General features: G+C 46.6%; 1 protein-coding gene across 2 annotated transcripts in view; it reads right to left on the minus strand.

Annotated features, from left to right (window-relative positions):
• Nucleotides 1-21,901, minus strand: part of Fam178b (family with sequence similarity 178 member B) — a 112,576-nt gene that overhangs the window by 89,380 nt on the left and 1,295 nt on the right. Inside the window, exons 2-4 of one of the 2 annotated variants that reach the window (XM_036168324.1) lie at nucleotides 21,823-21,884; nucleotides 19,651-19,764; nucleotides 3,224-3,376 (exon numbers count right to left, since the gene is read on the minus strand). In XM_036168324.1, coding sequence (XP_036024217.1) covers nucleotides 3,224-3,376; nucleotides 19,651-19,764; nucleotides 21,823-21,884 — 329 coding nt within the window. The remainder of the gene's footprint in view (nucleotides 1-3,223; nucleotides 3,377-19,650; nucleotides 19,765-21,822; nucleotides 21,885-21,901) is intronic. The other variant, XM_036168325.1, reaches the window with a different exon arrangement.

Here is a 21,901-nt window from a genome sequence, read left to right on the forward strand (position 1 = left end):
GAACAATTCGGCAGTAATTATGTGATGATGAGCATGAATTTACTCCCCAGAAGAGGAGGAGCAAGGCAGCTGTCCCTATTGTTATCAAGCATGCTTCTCGCTGGGGAAGAACTTTCCAGTATTGAAGGCACACAGACTGAAGACAGTATCCTCAGCAAATATACTAGACCCTCGCTGTCTCTGGGGATCTGATTCATTGATTCCTGTGGATGACCAAAATGTGTCTGGTACTAGCCACTACACAATGTGTGTGTATGTGTGGCTTATGTGTACCCCTAAGTGCAGATGCCTGTGGAGTCCAGGATAGGGTGTCATATCCCCTGGGAATGGAATTATAACTGGTTGTGAGCTGCCCTACATGGGTGCAGTGTACACTCTTAACTGTGGTGATATATTGTGTAACCCTAATAAAATCTGCCTGAAGATCAGAGAACAGAACAAGCTATAAACAGTGGTGGCACACACCTTTAATCCTATCACTCGGGAGGCAGAGATCTGTCTGGGTCTCTGTAAGTTCAAGGCCACCCTGGGCTATATGAGATTGACTCCATCTAGGAGAGAAAACAGAGCCAGGCAGTAATGGCACACATCTTTAATCCCAGTACTGGGAAGCACACATGCCTTTAATGGCTGGGTGGAGAAAGGTATATAAGTCGTGAGGAGACAGGAACTAGAAGCCTTTCCAGCTGAGGAAGCTCATTCAGCTAGAGGCCTTTTGGCTAGAAAGCCTTTTCAGGCTGAGGAGTTGGTGAGCTAAGAGGTGGTGGCTGTGGCTTGTTCCTTTGTCTCGCTGATCTTTCAGCATTTACCCCAACATTTGGCCTGGATTTTTTATTATGTGACCTTTTAAAATTCGAGCAACACTTCACCACTGAACCAGCACCAGCCCTTCGATCTTAGCAAGCGCAGTATATGGTATTTTTCTCTCCTGAAGCCAAGAACTTTCCCCTTTTCATGTAGAGGAAGCTGCATGGCTTCTCTTTGGCCTGTCCGAATGAATCCCTCCTAGCTCTGCACCTGTACCCTGCAGTCACTGAGGAGAGCAGAGGTTCCTTGAATAAAAGCCCCCCACACTTTGAGGGTCAGTCTGATACTGGAACTGGCTGCTAGGTGATTAATGAGTGGAGAGCATGCCCAGACAAAGACAGGGTTCATATTCCAGACTGATAGAGTGGGACGGCACAAAATTTCAATATTCTACTCAGAATGGTACACAATGTAAAAACCTATAAATTATTTCTGGATTTTCCCATTTAATGTGTCCAGACCACAGTTGGCCACAGATAATTGAAATTGCATGAGACAGAACCACGGAAAAGGGGCCCTGCTCAGGTGACAGTGACTACCATAAGCTCTGATAGCCCAGGCCTCGGCCCTGTGCTACTTGAGATAAGATCCCCAGGTCATGAATGTTGAGTCTGGCTCAGGTTGTTCTACAAAACTGGGGTATTGGGGAGGAATAGGCAGTATGAACATGTAAATGCATGGCCTGGTGTTTACTATAATGTAGACTTTTAGGAAGTTTATTCATCCAGGGAGTGGAGAGTGGTCTCAGTGGTTAAGAGTGCATTTTGCTCTTCCAGAGGACCCAAGTTTGGTTCTAAGCACCTACAACTGCCGGCCTCAGGGAATCCAATACCCTCTTCCAGCTTCCTCAGGCATTGCACATACATAACATACATTCACACACATACACACACACAAACACAAAATAAAATAAAAAAATATTTTTTTAGAGTTAAAATAAGAGTTTATAGCTTGGCAGTAGGAGTTACAGTACTTGGTAGGCAGAAACAGGCAGATCTCTGTGAGTTCAAGGCCAGCCTGTCTACAGAGGGAGTTCCAGAACACCCAAAGCAACACAGAGGAAACGTGTGTGTGTGTGTGTGTGTGTGTGTGTGTGTGTGTGTGTGTGTATTTCTAAATTAGCAAATTTTGGGTTGGGGATATAGCTCAGTGGTAGAGCACTCGCCTAGCAAGCACAAGGCCCGGGGTTTGATCCTCAGCTAAATAAATAAATAAATAAATAAATAAGCAAATTTTTCTTTTTCTTTTTTTTTTCTTTCTTTTTTTAAATTATTATTATATTTGTGTTTTAATTTTACACATCAGCCATGGGCTCCCTTGTCCTCCCCCCATTAGCAAATTTTCTAAGAGACATGCATTATGGTGGCAGATAATCTCAGTTGTCAACTTGACAAAACTGTGAAGAGGGAGAGTCAATTGAAGAACTGCATTCCTCAGATGGGCTGTGGGCATGTCTGTGGGGGCATTTTCTTGATTGCTAATTGATGAAAGAGGTCCTAGGCCACTGTGGGCAGTATCATTCCTAGGCAGGTAAGCCTGGTCTGTATAAGAAAGGTAGCTGGGGCTAGAGAGATGGCTCAGTGGTTAAGAGCACTGGCTGCTCTTCCAGAGGACCCAGGTTCAATTCCCAGCACCCACATGGCAGCTCACAACTGTCTGTAACTCCAGTTCCAGGGGATCTGATACCTTTACACCAAGGCACCCAAAACAAAGTTTAAAAAAAAAAAGAAAGGTAGTTGAACATGAATGAGCAAGCCAAGTAAGCAGCCTTCCTCCATGGCCTTGCTTTACTTCTGCTTGAGATTCTGCCCTGACTCCCCTTCATGATGGCCAATCTGTTTGATTACAGTTACAGAAAACAGAAAATTAACACAATTACCTCTATTCATAAAAGGTTACATATTCATGCTGTTCAAACATTGCTTTGGATTTCCTTATTTGAGGTGGCCCTTGTCCCTGGAACAGATGACACTGTTCCCTGTACTTCCCTTACTATGTGTCTCCAGGTGTCTCTTGCTGTGATAAAACACCATGACAATAAACAACTTGGGAAGGAAAAGGTTTATTCCATCTTACACTTCCAGGTAACAAACAGTCCATTACAGAGAGAAGTTAGAGCAGGAACTCAAACAGGGCAGGCACCTGGAGGCAGGAGCTGATGCAAAAGGCATGGAGGGGTGCTGCTTACTGGCTTGCTCTCCCATGACTTGCTCAGCCTGCTTTGGTTTAGCCTGGGTATCACCTGCCCAGGGCTGGCACCACTCACAGTGGGCTAGGTCCTCCCACATCAATCGTCAATCAAGAAAATGCATCACAGACTTGCCCATGGGCCGATCTGGTGGGAGTATTTTCTCAACTGAAGTTCCAAAATGATTCTACCTTGTTGATATAAAAAGAGCCAGCACAGCATGCTTACCTGAGGAACAGCTCTTCCAGCTGACTATGTGGCTTTAGACTGGAGGAATCCAGGATACAAGGCAAAGGGTGACGTCTAGGCAAGAATACAGTTTCACCTGGATGCACTGGTGAAATGATCTGTAGAGACACGGAGAACTTCTCCACCAGCATCCTGGCAAGGCAAGGGACAGGACAGGAGTTAGAGGTGTACCTGGTTCTACAGCAACCTACAGAGTGCTAAGTGGGGGATGGGAAGAGGGGCTGTGTACAGCCAGGGCCACGGTGGTGTCCAGTAAGGGGGTGAGGAGGCACCAACTGATGGGGCACCATGAGTGTGGGTCTCCATGCTAGCTTGGCCAGCGACCCTTGTCCTCCAGGACTTAGGAGATCCAACTACCCAAGGAGCCTGCTGAAATGCAGAGCTGACCAGCTACACTGCCTGTCAGCCTGTTAGGAGATCTGCCCTGGGCACAATGACAGGGAAGGAAAAGGCGAAGAGGGGACTCTGCAATTCTGTCATCATCCATTGAAACGGAAGAGGGAAGGGGGGACAGTTAAGGTCAATCCTGAGAGCCAACTGAGACTCTACACAATGAACTGATCCAGACAGTCAATGGTACGCTGATGGGAGAAGCACCAAGCAAGACTAGGAAGAGAGGAGTGTGTGTGTGTGTGTGTGTGCTCGCGTGTGTGCGATTTCTTAACAGATTCCAAGATCCTAAATGGATGCCTGCAATTGCAGCTAGAATTGAATCATATAACATAATGCCTTTTTTCACAACCAAATCCTTGTCACACACCATGGCTGTAACTTATGCAGTTTGAAGCGCGACAGGAAAACTCGAACCAATTTCTCTTTCCTTTTCCACAGCTTTGCAGATGGAAGGTCTGTTCTTCTGTAGATCTTGGCAAACCATGGCAGACAATCCTCCCTTTCTTTAAATTGAGAATGTTCACCTTTTTCTCTTAAATGAATATCTTTACAGCCTTTTCCCGCATATCTGAACTCCCTGTGCCACTACTCTGGGCTTTGGGGCTGCCATTAATTAAAGCGGGGGTTACCTGAACACAAGCATTGATCCCGTAGCTGCTAATCTGCTTAGCCAAGTGAGTAATGTAATGGGTGAGTAGCATATTTGGTGTGGATCCAAGGGCAAAGGAAGGATTACTGTCCTGGGCAAGATGGAGCAACACCACGAGATTTGATCCCACTACTCAGGACAGGGTGCAGTTTAAAGCCTATGCACTGTTCGTTTGGGGAATTTTCCATTTAATATTTTCAGACAGCAGTTGACTACGGTTACTAGAAGAATGACAAATGAAACCAGGTAAGGGGAACCTTCTCTACATATACGCAGTACATAACAGGTAAGGGGAACCTTCTCTACATATACGTAGTACATAACAGATAAGGGGAACCTTCTCTACACATACGCAGTACATAACAGATAAGGGGAACCTTCTCTACATATACACAGTACATAACAGATAAGGGGAACCTTCTCTACACATACGCAGTACATAACAGATAAGGGGAACCTTCTCTACATATATGCAGTACATAACAGGCTTAGACACAAGAGCTTCCCACACAATTGACATTCCCAGCTATGACCCTTTTGGACAGACTTAGGTGGGGAGGAGAGGAAGAGCAGACATTTCCTGTTTGCATTATAAAGCCACACTCCTCTTGGTGTTCTAGTAATTTAGCATATGCTTTGAGCAATAAAGACAACAAAGAAAAGAAGCTACAGACATCACATTCTCTAACTGGAAGATGCCCCATGGGTTCCCAACCAAATGTGCTGTCTGAGACATCAAAATGCAGAGGAGAAAGTTAGGGCTGATTGGAATCTGGGACATGAGTGGCTGGCCTTGGTGATAGGGCCACATATGCTGTCACCTGATAGCCAGCCATGTGAACCTGACTCACTTTCTGGCCAACTGACCCAAGGTACGACTCTGGTGGCATCACAAGGCTGTCCTGAGGACAAAGTGGCGCAATAAATGGGATAATGGTGGAAAACGCAGAAGATTCAGGCTCTGTGGGCTTTCATAAGGAGTCTGATAACTAGCATACAAATAGTTAATTAACTATTTGGTTTGGTCATGTCTTTGCCATAGAGTGTTCTATCTATCATAGCTTCTGTTACTTCTGTAGCTGGGGAAAATGTGCAAGGTATTAAAAAATCAGTAATAAGTAGGCTCATCTGTGAAGGGGGTCCTAGCCCTTTCCCCCAAGCCATCACTCAAAGGGACTTTTGTAATGTGAACTGTAATGTATGTGCATCATTAGAGATTCCGAGACACTGTCACACATCTAATTAGGGATTTCCTGTGCAGCCTAGAGCGGAGAATAAAGGGCCATGTTGTGGTTTAAATATCTGTCTCTCCCTTCCCCCGCCCTCCGCCATCTCAGCATACACATAAGGTCTTTTAACTTTAAGAAAGAGGTAATTTAAGATGTCATCCTGCCAAGATTCAAGCCAATTCTTAGTATATGAGCAGACACTTCACTTGAGATGATCAGGGTCCTTTCTACCACAGACAGTTGTGGCAATCACATGACGTCTTGTCTGGCAGATGGTGCCTAGCCCCCACCCTTGGCCTTATCCCTCCCAACCCATATTGTCTCGCTGGCCCTCACCACTTCCTCTGGCCCCATTCAGAGATGGAACAGGTTGGCAGTTTTCTACACCAGTGAGTCAGTTTTTAATTTTAATGCGTAAGGTTGAACCATCCCACCACAATGATCCTACATCAAAACCACCACCTCAAAGTGGCTGTTGTCAAAGAGGCTTTCTCAAAGCACCACTGAAGAATGTCATGCGCCCAGAAAATGAGCCATGATTTCAAAGCCACAAACACCTTCTGCTGTAAGCAGCTACACACAGCTCCTTTCTGTGTGGAATTTCCTGACCTTCAAGCCATGACTTCTACAATCCTATGTGCATTCAGGAGAAAGGTCAAAAGGAGCAAAAATATTCTTACTACCAAGATTTGAAAAGCTATATATTTTTTTAATTTTGGGCCAGAAAGATGGCTCAGTGGTTTACGGCACTTGTCATCAGACCTGACAACTTGAGTTCAATCCCTGACACCCACATGGTAGAAGGAGAGAACCAACTCCTATACATGTCCTCTGACCTCTACGCAAGCTATGGAACATGCACAGCCCACCCCAAACAAACACGTGATAAAAGTTAAAAAAGCTTTGTATGTATGAATGACATATGTGTGTATACACCCATGTCTTCATCTGGAGGTCAGAGGACAACCTTGGGTATTGGTTCTTTTTTTGTTTGTTTGTTTGGGGTTTTTTTTGTTGTTTTTTTCGAGACAGGGTTTTTCTGTATAGCTTTGGAGCCTGTCCTGGATCTCACTTTGTAGACCAGGCTGGACTCAAACTCACAAAGATTCGCCTGGCTCTGCCTCCTGAGTGCTGGGATTAAAGGCGTGCACTACCAATGCCAGGCGGGTATTGGTTCTTACCGGCTCCCTTGCTTGAGACACAGTCTCTCTTGAGACAGTCTCACTATGTAGCTTGGTTGGCCTGGAATTTACAGAGGTCTGTTTGTCTCTGCTTCCCCAAAGCTGTGCACTACCACACTTATTCCCGCCCCCCAACACACACACACATTTTCCCTTCCTTTTTGTGTCCTCAGCACTGTGCACTCCAGGACAGCTGGCCAGCCAGTTTCCAGGGAGTCTCCTGACTCTGCCTTCCATCTTGCTTTAAGATTCCTAGAATCACAGAAGCAATGCTATGCCCAGCTTCCCATGGCTTCTGGGGACGTGAACTCAGGTCCTCACGCTATCTAGCAAGTGCTTTGCCCACTGATCAGCTCTATACAGAGATTTTTTTTATAAAAGTTGCAAGAAGCTTCATTCCAAGGCTATGTGTCCAGTGAGTTGAGGTCCCTGGAGTCAAATCCACAGCCCGTCTGTTCCCAGTGACGTCACCACAGCATTCCCCAAGCACTGATTCAGCTCAGTCTCCTGCTCTACCACATTGGCAGAGGCCTCCTAGGATATCACGTAGGACTCGTACCTGCCCTGCAGGGATCTGATCGAAGCCTGACAACTTCCTAGCAACCCTGAGTCCCCAGGCAGCGTGCAAAAGGAGCTTGCCGTGACCATCTGGTGGCTCTCCCAGTCTTTCCCAGTGAAGAGAAGACAGAGAGGACCCTGAACAAAGCCTGTGGCTTTGCTCACTGGCTTTTAGTCATTTGTTGCCCCCCTCATCTCAAGGGCAGGAGCCACGGTCAGACAGCAGTCTTTAGGTTGCTTTAGGACCTTGGAGGTTGACTTTGACCTCTGATCAGCTGGAATCACCACCTGTCCACTCAGGTCTGCATACCTGCCCAATGGATGACCTCTTGACACTGGAGGATGAAAAGCTTTACCCTCTGAACTCATCAGAGCAGCCATTTTCTGAATATGTATCACATGCATGTGTAGACCATCAAGTCCTTCACTTCTCTCTGCCTCCAGCCATCTCTCCCCATGCCTGCATCTTTATCCCATTAACATCCCTAAGCTCTGGCCTTAAAAGTAGATTTACCTTTTTTTTTTTTTTCTTTCTTTTTTGAGTCAGGGTCTCATGTAATCCAGGCTTACTCTTTTGCAGCATAGGATGACCCTGAACTCCTGACCCTCCTTGTCTCTACCTCCCAAGTACTGAGCTTACAAGCATATCCTACCTTACCATGCTTGGGGAGGCAGTTGGTTAAAGGCTTGGGTCTCCCTCCTCAATTTGACTGCCTGGTGAATAAACTCTATTTTGCAAAGTTTTTTTGCTTCAGTGATTGGCACACTCCAACGGGGTGGGGGGTGGGGGTGGGAGGGAAGACTATTTATGTACATCTTAACAAAGACTGATAGCAGTCAGGAGGTAGGGCCCTGCCTGGGGCCCACTTCCATACCCAGGTATTCCTGCAGGATAGGCAGGCTCCCCAGCTGAACTCTTGCCTACAGGGAAATTTTCTATAAGAGCCCAGTCCCTATGCCAGAAATGGACTGGCTTCAAGCCCAAAGCATTTTGCCGATGTCCTAACCTAGTCTAGGTACAATTTGTGAAAAAGGCAAATGGCTGACCCTGAAACTGAAAATGGCGTGACTCCTTTGGGAATCCTGAAGGCAGGGTCCCAAGGATGTCAGTATGTTATCCCTCAACAAACCCTGCATATGGTCAAAGCTACACCTATTACGCCCGGGTTGAGGCTAACCTGTGTACTCAGAAGCACAAAAAGCCACACCTGGACAGCAAACAAGGCTACTTATCTATCGGAGCCTGCCACAACAAAAGACCCCCTTTCAGTCTTTCAAGATCAGCTGCTTTCTTGTGGTGTCCCCGTGAAGCAAAACAAACGCAATCACCCACTACCACCAACCAACTGCTCAACCAAACTCACCCACTACCACCAACCAACTGCTCAACCAAACTCACCCACTACCACCAACCAACTGCTCAATCAAATCCCCCACCCCACCCCCCAGTCCTGACTCCACTTTCCTCTTAGATTACTGCGAGCCATTCCAGTTAGCCTCTCCACCTGCTCTCCAGACATGCTTGTTCCCAGCAGCCCAGCAGAGCTGCTCTTGACAAGGTCACAGTTTCCACTGGGGTACTACATGCTGTAGCATCTCCTGACCTTCCTGCTCTGTCCAAGAACGGCCCAGTGGTCCACTGGTGCTGGTTCCAGCACACTCAGTGTCTGAGTCTGCTTCCTCCTTATGGCCTCAGCCCTTGGGCACCCGCTCTTCTTCCTATACCATCTACCTCATCTGGCTTCAAGTCTTTTGTTTGTTTTTAAGCAGGCTCTTGCTTTGTAGCCCTGGCAGTATCTTGTAGTCCAGTCTTGTCTGGAACTTTTGGTGACTTGCCTGCCTCTGCTTCCTGCTGAGTACTAAGATAATAGGCACATGATGTTACATCTGGCTTTTTTTAGGCTTTTAAATATCATCTACACACGGTGACTCCCAACCTTACCTCTCCTAGCCACTGGCCTGAGCTTGACCCTAGGGCTCCCCAAGTAAACGCTCCTTCTGAGCCAGCCTCTGCTCACTGGATCTTTCTCTGTGTAATTAAACATACCTCCATGCTGGGTGTGATGGTGCATGCCTTGTCTTAGTTAGGGTTTCAATTGCCATGAAGAGACACTGTGGTCACGGCAGCCCTTATAAAGGAAATCATTTAATTGGGGCTTGCTTACAGTTTCAGAAGCTTAGTCCATTACCATCATAGCAGGGAGCATGGTGGCAGGCAAGCAGGCAGTTATGGTGCTAGAGGGGTAGCCGAAAGCTTTACATCCTGATCCTCAGGCAACAGGCAGAGAGAGTGACTGGGCCTGCCATGGGCTTTTGAAACCTCAAAGCCCACTCCCAGGGACACAGTTCCTCCAAGGCTACATCTCCCGATACTACTCCAACATCCCACCGACTAAGGACTAAACGTTCAAATATATGAGCTTGTGGGGTCAGCCTCATTCACACCACCATGGCTGTAATCCCAGAACTTGGGAGGTAGAGGTAGGTGGGTGAAATCTGAGGTCGGCTGGGAGACCTATTTCAAAAAATAAAAACAAAACTGTCCCAATCTTCCAGCTGCTCAAGCTGAAGCCTCTGGTGTCCTCTGCTTTGATTTTCTTCCTCCCATGCCCTCTAGTCACCAGTTAGCAAACCGTTGCTTTACCCTGACACAGCCACAACTTGCCTGCCTCGCCCAGCTGCCCGTGGCTCTGGCCAGCATCTTTCCTAGATTAACCGCAGGACCACATGGGATACTGTGGTACAATGTCTTGTGTTTCCACGGATTCTGGATTGTGGCTCCCTCCTTCAGGTGAGCTGAGGAAACTACAACTCCCCTTCCCAAAGGGGCCCCCTAGGATCAGAGGGACTCCCCGAATCTGCAGACTCTTCCTCCGATTTACCTTACTTGAGAGTTAGGATACCCCACACTGTAGTGGAGAGTTCCTTCCTCAGAACGCTGCAGGGAGAGGCTAAGGGCCTGAGCAGGTGAGCAAGGTGGGGGCGTTTCCCATGCAGCCAGCCCATCAGCAGCTATGCCTGTGCAAGGAGATCTTCAGAAAACCCCAAAGGACGGGTTTTAGAGCATTTCCTGGGCAGTGGCAGCCCAGAGAGAAAAGGGAAGCTCTGTGCTCTTCTCAAAAGTCACCTGTGTGTTTCTGTTCCTAGCGTCTTTTATGACAAGCAGTCTAAGTGCTTCTGAGTCCTGTGAGCTACCCCAGCAAATTCACTGAACCGAAGGAATAGGCTCTCTGTCTGAATGCCAGTTTCGATTGAGTCAGAAAGAAGGACAAGTGAAACAATCTGAGCTTGTGACCGGCATCTGGAACGGGGTCGGGGCAGTTATAGGGATGGAGTCCCCACACTGCGGGATCTGATGGTCCCCAGGTAGACAGTATATATAAAGTGCAGAGGTGCCTGGTGTCTGCTACTAAAATACGTGATCCCTGGGAGAGAGAAATCCCCCATCTTCTGTACTCAGAAGTCTTATGTGTTGTAGGGTGAATGCAAGAAAAGAAGCCATTTTAATTTTTAGCAACACATGCTTTCTGTCCATGGCTCCCTTCTGTCCCTGTTCCACCAGTCTGTCCTCAGTACAGGATGCCATTCAGATCGTGTGTCAAATCAGTGGTGGCCAGCTCACTTGGGACAAAAAATTCCAAGACCCAGCCCACCTTTAGTTCCCCAACCCGTGTCCTTGCACATACCTCACTGATGCCCAACACACCAAGTGTGTTTGCACCAAAGCCCCCAAGTCTGGCTCTCACTGCCTTCAGATTTGCTGAACAGTCACCTTCTAAAAGGCCTTTCCTCACCCCTCATCCAGTGACACCCCTCTCCGCCTTCCTTGTATCTCCTTCCCATATTATCCTCTACTGTCAGCCTTTTATATAACTTGTCTTGTTTATTGTGTCTCACTGGGCTGACAGCCAGCAACATGAGGGCACAGGGCTTGGTACAAGTTGACAATAAACACTGAGGAGATGAATGAGTAAATGAACAAGCAGGCAAAGCTATGGATGCCTGGTGTTGTACAGACTGAATGCCTGTGTCTCTCCAAATTGCCTAGTTAATCCTAATCCCCAATGTGGCAGTGGTCTCATCTTTGGCTGGAACATTCATGAAGGAGATTATTGCCATTGATGAGAGAACCCAGGCTGGGACTATTGCTTGGTGGAAGAATGTCTGCCTGGTACACACAAAGTCCTAGGTCCAACTTCCAGTACCGGAATTAAAAATCCAAACACACTCAAAACAACTCAGAGAACTCAGAGAGGTCTCTAGCCCTCTTTCTTCCACCTGAGGACATGAGAGCTCTCCTCAGAACCTGGCAGGCTGCCACCTTTACCTTTAACTTCCAGGCTCTGGAATCCACTGTAAAAAGCAGATTTCTAAGAGCTGGGTGTGGTAATAAATGCCTTTAATCCCACCACTCAGGTGGCAGATGCATGCAGATCTCTGAGTTCAAGCAGGCCTGGTCTACAGAGAGAGTTCCAGAATTGACAGAGCTACACAAACTCATGAAAAGCATAACAAAAAAGAAAAGCAGATTTCTGCTGTTTATATGTGCCTAGTTCATGGAGCTCTCACAGCTTAACTAAAGGGCTAAGATACATAGTATATTATCAGTGTTTTATTGCTGTGAAGAGACACCACAACCAAGGCAACTCTTATAAAAGAAAGCATTTAATTAGGGGCTTCAGAGGTTAAGTCCATTATCATCATGGCCATGAGCATGGCAGCATGTAGGCAGGTGCCAGACCAGTAGCTGAGAGCTATATCCTGATCCACAGGCAGAGAGAAAGAGCCTGGACCTGCCATGGGCTTTTGAAACCTCAAAGTCCACCCCAAGTAGCACACTTCCTCTAACAAGGCCACACCTCCAAATCCTTCTAATCCTATCAAAGAGTTCCATTTTCTGGTGCCGAAGCTTTCAGCTATATGAGCCTATGGAAGTCATCTTATTCAGACCACTACATTCCACTCTTTAGCCCCTACAGGTTTTATAGCCACATCATAATGCAAAAATGCACTTACTCCAACTTTAAAAGTCTATCACAGTCTCAAACCTGTTTAAAAAGTTCAAAGTCTCTTCTGAGATTCATGGTAATTTCTTAACTGTGACCTTATATAATATCAAAATAACAAAGCAGATCACGGCCAGGTGGTGGTGGTGGTGGCAGCGGCGGTGGTGGCGGCGGCGCACGCCTTTAATCTCAGCACTTGGAAGGCTGAGCCAGGCGAATCTCTGTGAGTTCGAGGCCAGCCTGGGCTACCAGGTGAGTTCCAGGAAAGGCCCAAAGCTACACAGAGAAACCCCATCTCCAAAAAAACAAAACAAAACAAACAAACAAAAAACCCACCCAAAACAAACAAAAAAAGCAGATCACATACTTCTAACATACAATGGTACAGAATATACTTTACCGTTCAAAAGGGTGGTACGGGGGTGGGGTGGGTGATGGCTATTCTTGGTTGTCAACTTGACTATGTCTGGAGTAAATTACAAATCCAGAAATGGAGGGCATATCTATGAGAGATTTTCAGCTTGGTTTGAAGTGGGTGGATCCACTTCTAATCCAAATCTTTGAGGTAGGAAGACACGCACCTGTGATCCGGATATTAAGGCTGGAAGACACAGGCTTTTAATTCAGATCTTGAGGTGAGAAGACTCACCTTTAATATGGGCTGTACCTTTAGCTGGAAATCTATACAAGGACATGGAAGAAGGATACTTTTGCTCTTTGCCTGGTTGCCCTCGCGTTGCTAACACATCTATTCCTTCACTGACACTGGAGCCTGCTTCTTCAGGATTCCAGTGTATACAGAAGCCCAGCTGAGACACCCAGCCTCATGGGACTGAGCAGTTACTAGATTCTTGGACACTGCTGGATTAGCTGAACTATGGTTTGTAAGTCATTCCAGTAAATCCACTTTATATAGATAGAGAATCATCCCATAAGTTCTGTGACTCTAGAGAACCCCAACTAATACAGATTTTGGTACCAGAAGTGGTTCTAGAGAAACAGAAGTATAGGATGAATCTTAACTTTTTAAGTATCTGGAGTAGGCTTTTCAATTCATCAGCACCTGCAGCTACTGAAGACTCTCCAGTTACTCCCTCTCCTGGGAGCTCGGAGAGTACTGAAAGCCAATGGTGTGAACAATATTACAAATGTAGAGAGATAAATGCATTTGATTATCCCGAGTCACCCATTGTGAGTGGCAATGGATTTGGTGACCCTGTATATGAAACTTTTGACGGTCTGGGGGAAAATGATGTCGCTGGCTGGAAAAATTGATAAAGGATAGGAATGAGCTCTGTGATAAAATTAACCAACATCAGAATACAGTGAAAGACAATAAAGAACTTAGTGATAAAATTGATAGGGGGCAGGGGGCTCTAGATATGCATGAACAGTTTAAAGGTCTCTAAGTGTGCCCTGGAAGAGAACCTTATCTTAAGCATCCACAGAGCCTGAGTTGCATAAAATCAAACCAAAAGCCCTCATTATAAGGTTTGTTGAATTATATAAAAAATTCAAGTACCAGCCTCAGAGGATGTCAGTGGTTAATGTAAGAGCATTAATTGGCAAAGAACTGGATCCTATAACATGGGATGGGATGTGTGGGAGGATCCTAGTGAAGCTGAGAAGTTTGAACCTTCATGTTCTCAAGAGTTTCTCTCACCTGAGGAAATAGTACCTCAACCCCTCCCCTTGAAATATTGCCTTTTTCATCCTTCACTGGCTGCTAAACCAGGAATGACTTTCTCTGAAGGAAAAGCCAGGAAGACAACAGTGATGACTCTTAAGGCCTGCTAATAGTTGTCTCCAGACCTATAACCAGACCTCAGGCAAAGCAGGCTCCTGAAGAGGAAGCAGAAAGTATAGTCAATAAGGAGGTACACTAAATTAGTAAAGAGCCTAATGAGTTTGCTAATTCATTCAAGCGTAAGTCTGGGGAATATTTGGGGGAATGGGTTTTAAGGGTGTGGGATAAAAGTGGAACAAACATAAAACAAGATAGGTTGAATTTACTGATACAGGCCCTCTGAGTGGAGATTCTAGATTTTCAAAGGTTTCAAAAGCTTGAATGCTTGGCTAAAGTGTTTACCAAAAGATCGCCTACTGGAAAAGACTTGGAGATGCCCGAAATCCCTAGGCTTAGTGTTGATGAAGGGATTTTAAGGCTCAGGGAAATTGTAATGCTAGAGTGGGTACACTGTGTAAAACCTGATCCTCCAGGACAGGAAAGCCCAGAAGACATGCCCTTCACTGCTCCTGTAAGACACAAAATGGTGAGAGGGGACCCAGCACATTGAAGAGTTTTGCTGTCCCCCTTTTCCTTGTGTCAGACCTTAGGGTTGGAGGTGCTGCTGCTCAACCTGGTGAATTAAATGCAGTGCTTTTCATTGAGACCTGAGGTAGCAGGGGCCAGATGGCCAGAGACAAGGTGATCATAGTTACTGTAATGGGCAGCATAGGCAAACCGATGTTGATAATGGCCTAATGTAATCATCAGCACAGGAAAGGTGAATTTAACTATGGCATGACTGGTATGGACCTTTGGTACTGGCTAATCAATCATGGTGTTTCCAGGCATGAAATAGGTAAGAAGCCTACTGAATTGTTGTTCCATCTGTATAAGTGGGAAAATCTCAAACAAATGAAAGAAAGGTTCCATTGGATGTGGCAGAAGGGGATCTTGACCCATGAATCAACTTCCAGACTTAAGCCGGACCCAGAACCCCTTGAATAAAGGGAGGGCCTTCCCCTGAGGAAGGAACTTGACAAAACACCAGAAGTTTCACTGTTAGCCTTTCTCCAGTCCTTCCCAGAGGGACCTATGGCCTTCTACAAGGGTAACTGTAAGCTGGGGGAAAGGAAATGATCATACTTTCTGGGGTCTGTTGGATACTGGTTCTGAACTGATGCTGATTCTGGAAGATCCCAAGAAACACCGTGGCCCTTCCAGTTAAAGTAGGGGCTTGTGGAGGCCAGGTGATTAATGGAGTCTTGGGTGAAGTCTGACTCACAGTAGGTCCAGTAGGTTCCCAAACTCATCCTGTGGTTATTTCCCCAGTCCCAGAATACATAATTGGGATAGATATACTTAGAAGTTGGCAGAATTCTCACATTGGTTCCCTGACTTGTGGAGTGAGGGATATTATGGTTGGAAAGGCTAAATGGAGGCCTTTAAGGTTGCCTTTGCCAAAGAAAATAGTGAATAAAAACATATCGCACCCCTGGAGGAACCACAAATTTTAGTGGCACCATCAAGGACCTGAAAGATGCAAGGATGGTGGTTCCCACCACATCTCCCTTTAACTCTCCTGTCTGGCCATTGCAGAGGACAGACGATCAAGGAGAATGACAGTTGACTATTGAAAACTCAACCAGGGAGTAAGTCCAGTTGCAGCTGCTGTACCAGATGTGGTGTCCTTACTTGAGCAGAGTAAGCACATCTCCAGGGTATACAACTATTGATCTAACAAATGCCTTTTCCTTGAAACCTGTCCATAAGGACCACCAGAAGCAATCTGCTTTCAGTTGGCAGGGCCAGCAGTATACCTTCACAGTTTATATTAACTCTCCTGCCCTGTGTCACAACTTAGTAAGAAGGGGTCTTGATCATCTGACTCTTCCGTGAAATATCACATTGGTGCACTATATTGATGACATCGTGCTGATTGGACCAAGTGAGCAGGAGGGAGCAACCACTCTGAACTCTTTGGTAACACATTTACATATCAGAGGATGGGAAGAAAATAAAGGGCCTTCTTCCTCAGTGAAGTTCAAGGAGTCCAGTGTTGTGGAGCATGCAGAGATGCTCCTTCCAAGGTGAAGGACAAATTATTTTACTTGGTTCCTCCCACCACCAAGAAGGAAGCACATTTAGTGAGTCTGTTTGGGTTCTGGAGACAGCACATTCCTCACTTGAGTGTGTTATTCCTGACCCATACACCAAGTGACTCGGGAAAGCTGCTAGCTTTGAGTGGGGCCTGGAACAGCAGACCTAATGGTCCTTGAGATGTCAGTGGCAGAGAAGGATGCTGTTTGGAGCTTTTGGCAGGCCCCCATAGGTGAGTCACAGAAGAGACCTTTGGGATTTTGGAGCAAGTTTCTACTTCAGTTACAATGCCATCTGACGCCAAGCATGCATCTAGAGCTCCATGGTCTGTGCCTTATGATGGGTTGACTGAGGGAGAGAAGACAAGGACCTGGTTTAGTGATGGTTCTGCATATTAAGCAGGCACTAGTGGACAGCTGCAGCCACTTTACAAGCCCTTTCTGGGACAACCCTGAAAGACTTAGGCAAAGGGATGTCTTCACAGTGGGCAGAATTTGGGGCAGTCTACATGGTCATACATTGTGTTTGGAGGGAGAAATGGTCAGATGTGCAAATGTGCACTGGTGCATGGGTTGTAGCCAGTGGATTGGCTGGGTGGTCAGGGACATGGAAAGAGCACGTTTGGAAAATGGGTGAGAAAGACACCTGAGGAAGAAGTATTTGGATAGATACCCAAATGGACATGGGATGTGAAGATTCATGGGATGTGTCCAATGCAAATGCTCATCAAAGGTGACTTCAGCAGAAGAGGAGATCTGTAATCAAGTAGATAGGATGACCTGTTCTGTGGACAGGCAGTCTTTTCCCTAGCCATTCCCACCATTGCCTCATGAGCCCAGGAACAAAGTGGCCATGGTGGCAGAGATGGAGGCTATGCATGGGCTAGACAACACGGACTTCCAGTCACCAAGGCTGACCTGGTTAGCTGTTGTTGAGTTCCAGGTCTGCCAACAGCAGAGACCAACACTGAGCCCCAGATATGGCCTCAATCCCTGGAGTGACTAGCCAGCAACCCGGTGGCAGGTTGACTATGTTGGACCACTTCCTCTGTGGAAAGAACAACTCTTCGTCCTTTCTGGAGTAGATACTTATTCTGGTTATGGGTTTGCCTTTCCTGCAAGTAAGGCTCCTGCCAAAACCACCATCCTTGCAGAATATGAACTTACAGAATGCCTGATCCACCAACATGGTATTCCACATAGTATTGCTTCTGACCAGGGAACTTACTTTACAGCCAGAGAAATATGACAGAGGGTCCACGATCATGGAATCCCCTGGTCTTGCCATGTTCCCACCATTCTCAAGCAGCTGGCCTGATAGAAAGATGGAATCGCCTTTTGAAGACACAGTTACAGCATCAATGAGGCTGCAGCAGCTGGAAGGCTGGAACAGGGTTATCCAGAAGGCAGTATGTGCTTTGAATCAGCGTTCAACATATGGTGTGGTTTCTCCCACAGGCAGGACCCGAGGGCTCAGGAATCAAGGTGTGGAAAGGAAATAGTTCTTTGCCCTCACCTTGCTAGCACATCCATTCCTTCACTGACACTGGAGCCTGCTTCTTTGGGATTCCAGAATATACAGAAGATCAGCTAAGACATTCAGCCTTGTGGTACTGAGCAATTACTAGATTCTTGGACTCTTTGTTCATAGCTAGCCATTGTTGGATTACTTGGACTACAACCTGTAAGTCATTCCAATAAATTATAAATATATATTCATTCCATAAGCTCTGTGACTCTAGAGACCCTTGACATAATGAGCATCATGAGAAAATGTTAGACTAAAGCAAGACTGAAAACCAGCAGGGCAAACTCCAAATTCTGCATTTGCCTATCCAAGTGTCCTTCATATATTCAACTCCTTTCAGCTTTGTTGACTGCAACACATTTCTCCCTCTTGAGATGGCTCCATATCCAGTCTGTAGCTCTTCTTGGAAGGCATCCCTTGACTCTGGCATCTCCAACATCATGGGATCTCTGATGAAATCCACACTTCACCTTCACAGCTTCATGCAATGGCCTCTCTGGGCCTTGATTCAGAGACACCCTGACACATATCTGGTCTCAGTGGCTTTTCTTAACCATGAATGGAGATTCTACAACCCCTTTCTTTTATTCTTGACTCTAAAGCCAGAAGCCTGTGGCCAAGGCTGCCAAATTCTGCTGCTTGATAGGGCTGGTATTCTGCCCACTGATTTAATTTCACTTGCCTCAACTTTCTGTTGTCCACGTTTCCTTCATTGATTAAGCTTTTCTTTAATTCCTTTTCAAAAGTTGGAAGCTTAGCTGGGTGTGGTCTTGCCCTGAGGTCACCATTCTCTTTATTCAGTATAGCATCAAGCTTTCTTTTTATCTCCTTGAACACTGGATTTTGCTCCACTACATTTCCCAGTGCTCCCTTTCTCCTCAAACTGTAATTTTTTTTTTTTTTATTTTTCCTTGCTCAGTTTCCTCATTTTCATTATAGATCTGCATAAGACTGGCGAGTAATAACCAAGCAACAGAGTCAATACTAGTCTGTTTTGAAATCTGCTGCCAGTGCCATTAATCCAAAACTCTTCAACTTAGCCTCAGGCAGATTTTCCAGGACAAAAAGCGGCCATATTCTTTGCCAAAATATCACAAGAATTGTCTCTATGTCCCTTACTAATATTCTTCCCATCTCAAACTTCTTCAGTTGACCCCTACAGTTCAAATCACCCTCAGCACCACTGTCTTCCATGCCTCTTCTATGATGGCCCCTTAACCACTTTCTAATACAGAGTTCCAAAGTCTTCTGTATTACTCCAATGAACAGTATGGTCAGGTCTGTCACAGCAAAACCCTACTCCTGGTACCAACTTCTGTCTTAGTTACTGTTGTGAACAAACACCATGACCAAGGCAATTCTTATTAAAGAAAGCATTTAATTGGGGGCTTGCTTAGAGGTTTAGTCCATTATCATCATGGTGGCGAGCATGGCAACATGTAGGCAGGTAGGTACTGGAGTAGTAGCTGAGAGCTACATCCTGATCCATAGGCAGAGAAAGAGACTGGGCTTGCTATAGGTTTTTGAAACCTCAAAGTTACAGGGACACACTTCCTCCAACAAGGCCACACCTCCTAACTAACCTTCAAAGCATTCAAATATATGAGCCTACAGAGACATCTTACTTAAACCATCACACATGGAAAAGAGCATATCATAAAGATGGATTCCATCTGAGAACTCATGGAGTGGATGGATTCTGCCCTCCCTCAAACCATAGCCCATAAAATCTGAGTCAACAAAGCTAGACAACACACTGATTGCCATTATCCTTCCTCCAGTCAGAGGAAGATGAAAATTTCGGGTGACCATGGCATCCTCTCTAAAGGCAGTTTTTAGTTAAGACTGTGGCTTTTGTGTAGCTAGTTCCCCATGAGATACGGTCCTAGGAATTTTCCTGATCACTGGGCTGTTTGTGACCCCATGTCCTAGACTCCCAGCAGCAGATTTCTTGAACTGACTGTGGCCATAAGAAGAGGAAGTGGCCCAAATTGGGGCTGAAATTCTGCTCACACCTGTAAGAGGCCCTGCTCCTACCTGTGCTCAGGTGTGAGCACTGCTTCTCTGTCGTCTTCGTCACATCCAGAAGAGTCAAGCTTTGGATGTTCCTGCTGCAGCAGCTGTTCCCATTCCTGCTCCAGGGCCTGTTCTCTGGGGGGAAGGAGAGCCTGAGTCAGCCTCAGCACTGCTACCTGCTCTCCACCCATCTCCCCAGGCTAGTGATTTCCCCCACCAGCAGAGCACAGCATGCCTAGGAAGTGCAAGGCCACATTCCTGGTGTCCTAAACCAAGGCTCTGATACTTTCTTCCTGAGGGCCAGAGCTCTGCTTTGTCTCCAGTGGGCAATGATGAAAGAAGACAGTCTTAGCCACACAGTGTTTGTGTGTCTTTATTAGTGGGTCTTGTTTTGACATTCACTCACTCTGTAACATCCCCAGATCTGGGCCTGCTCTTCTATTAGCCACATGATGAGAGGAGGCTTGTACTCTCTGGTCCTTGGCAGCCTCAACTCACCACTTGACTCTCCAGCCTCAAGAGGCCAGAGCCTTCCCTCCCATCACCACAAACCCTCAGTATGAAAAAATTCCATCTTCTGCCAAGGCCCTGGAAGCAGCCCTACACCTGATGATTTCCAGCCCATGTGACTGGCTCCCTCTCATGTCACACGTCTAAGTCTTCATTCTCCAAACAACCTAGAACCTGGCAGCTCATCACACGACCCAGCCCCCCACTCCCTCAGCTCTGCTGCTTCTTCACCATCACACCCATTCTTCCAGGACAGTCTGTGGGATCTTTCTTTAACATGTAGAAAAACATGCTTCAGCCTCTTACGGTGCTTCCGTGATTCAGTTGGTGTGCATGTCCAACCAGAGTTTACTACATCAATGCTTTATCTCCCCCCACCCCTCCCACCTGTCAGCACCCACAGTTCCTGTCCCAGCCTTCCAGGAGCAGCATGGCCTGTCCTAGCTGCCTTTTCGAGATATCACCCCTCCCTCTCCAAGGTTCAAGGACAAGCCTGATATTTGGGGCCCAAAGATGCAACTTGATAGTATGGAAAATAACAGATTCAAGATATTTCCGGGGGAGGGGAGTGGCACCATCAACTCCCTATATCGTCTCCATCTCAAGCAACAACAGCAACAACAACCACCAAACAACAGTTCTAAGATATTAAAAACCAAACTAACTATAGAGGAAGGAGATAGATTGACTCTGGAGTGGACAGAATGGGTAAAACCAGAGAAAACAACTGTCCAGCCCATGTGTATACCTAACTATACTCTGTGGGCAAGAATGCAGGTCTGGCACTTCTGAGAAAAGAAGTGGGATGTGGGCATAAGGTGGGCATGGATGATTCCAGTAAGCGTTAAGAGTCAGGAGCTCCACCTGTGCTCAGTGTGCACATACACTGACCTGCCTTTAGTCTGTGTGCACACATGCACACAGGAAAGGGACGCAGAGGGAAGAATTAGGTCATGAGAGTACTGAATAACCATCTGCTTACAAACCATCAAATTCAGGCCAGCAAACAGGCCCCATACATGAGCAGCTGTTCCTGGCCACTTCACAGGGTGAGGTATCTACTGTGCACAGGAGGAGTCTACAGTTCCACTCCAAAGGGCCCTTCCACACAAGCCAACCTCCTCCCTGAGAGGCCACTCCAAGAGAGACTGACAGGTGCTGGTCTCTGACACCAGCTGCACCCCTAAGGGACTTCTGCTGCTGACCAATGTGACTTTTGCCTTCAGAAACTGCAGAGGGAACAGCATTCAGAGCCTGACTTCTCTATGAGAAGTGCCGGGGCTGTGAGGCAGGAAGAAGGCGAGCATGATCAGAAAAAGTGAGAAGGAAAGCGGGCCAAAAGACTTCAGTACTAGGACAGGCCAGAGGCCAGACTCAGGCTGGACCACAGCTGTCTTCTTTTCCATGTCCCTCTGATGGGACACCCTTGTGGCATGAACTGGGCAAGGGTGGAGGCTGGGAGGAAGAGAGACCTGGGATGAGGGCTTCGCTCCTGACGTGGGTGGAGGTACCCACTCTCTTAGACCTGAACATGAGCCTGTTTCTTACTAGTCAGAGCACACAGGGCATGTCATGCCTGCTGGGAAGGATGCTCCATCCCCACAGGGGGCTACCCAGAGTCCTCAGTCTACATTTGCTTCACAAATGACCCCATTCTTATGACAGACCTCACCCCATACTCACCTCTTCTCTTGCAGTAAGTAATCCAGGTTGTTGACATAGTATTCCGAGCACCCAGAGGCAATCTGGAAAGACAGGACAC

Source organism: Onychomys torridus, chromosome 18 (assembly GCF_903995425.1).
Source record: "Onychomys torridus chromosome 18, mOncTor1.1, whole genome shotgun sequence".
Classification (NCBI taxonomy): domain Eukaryota; kingdom Metazoa; phylum Chordata; class Mammalia; order Rodentia; family Cricetidae; genus Onychomys; species Onychomys torridus.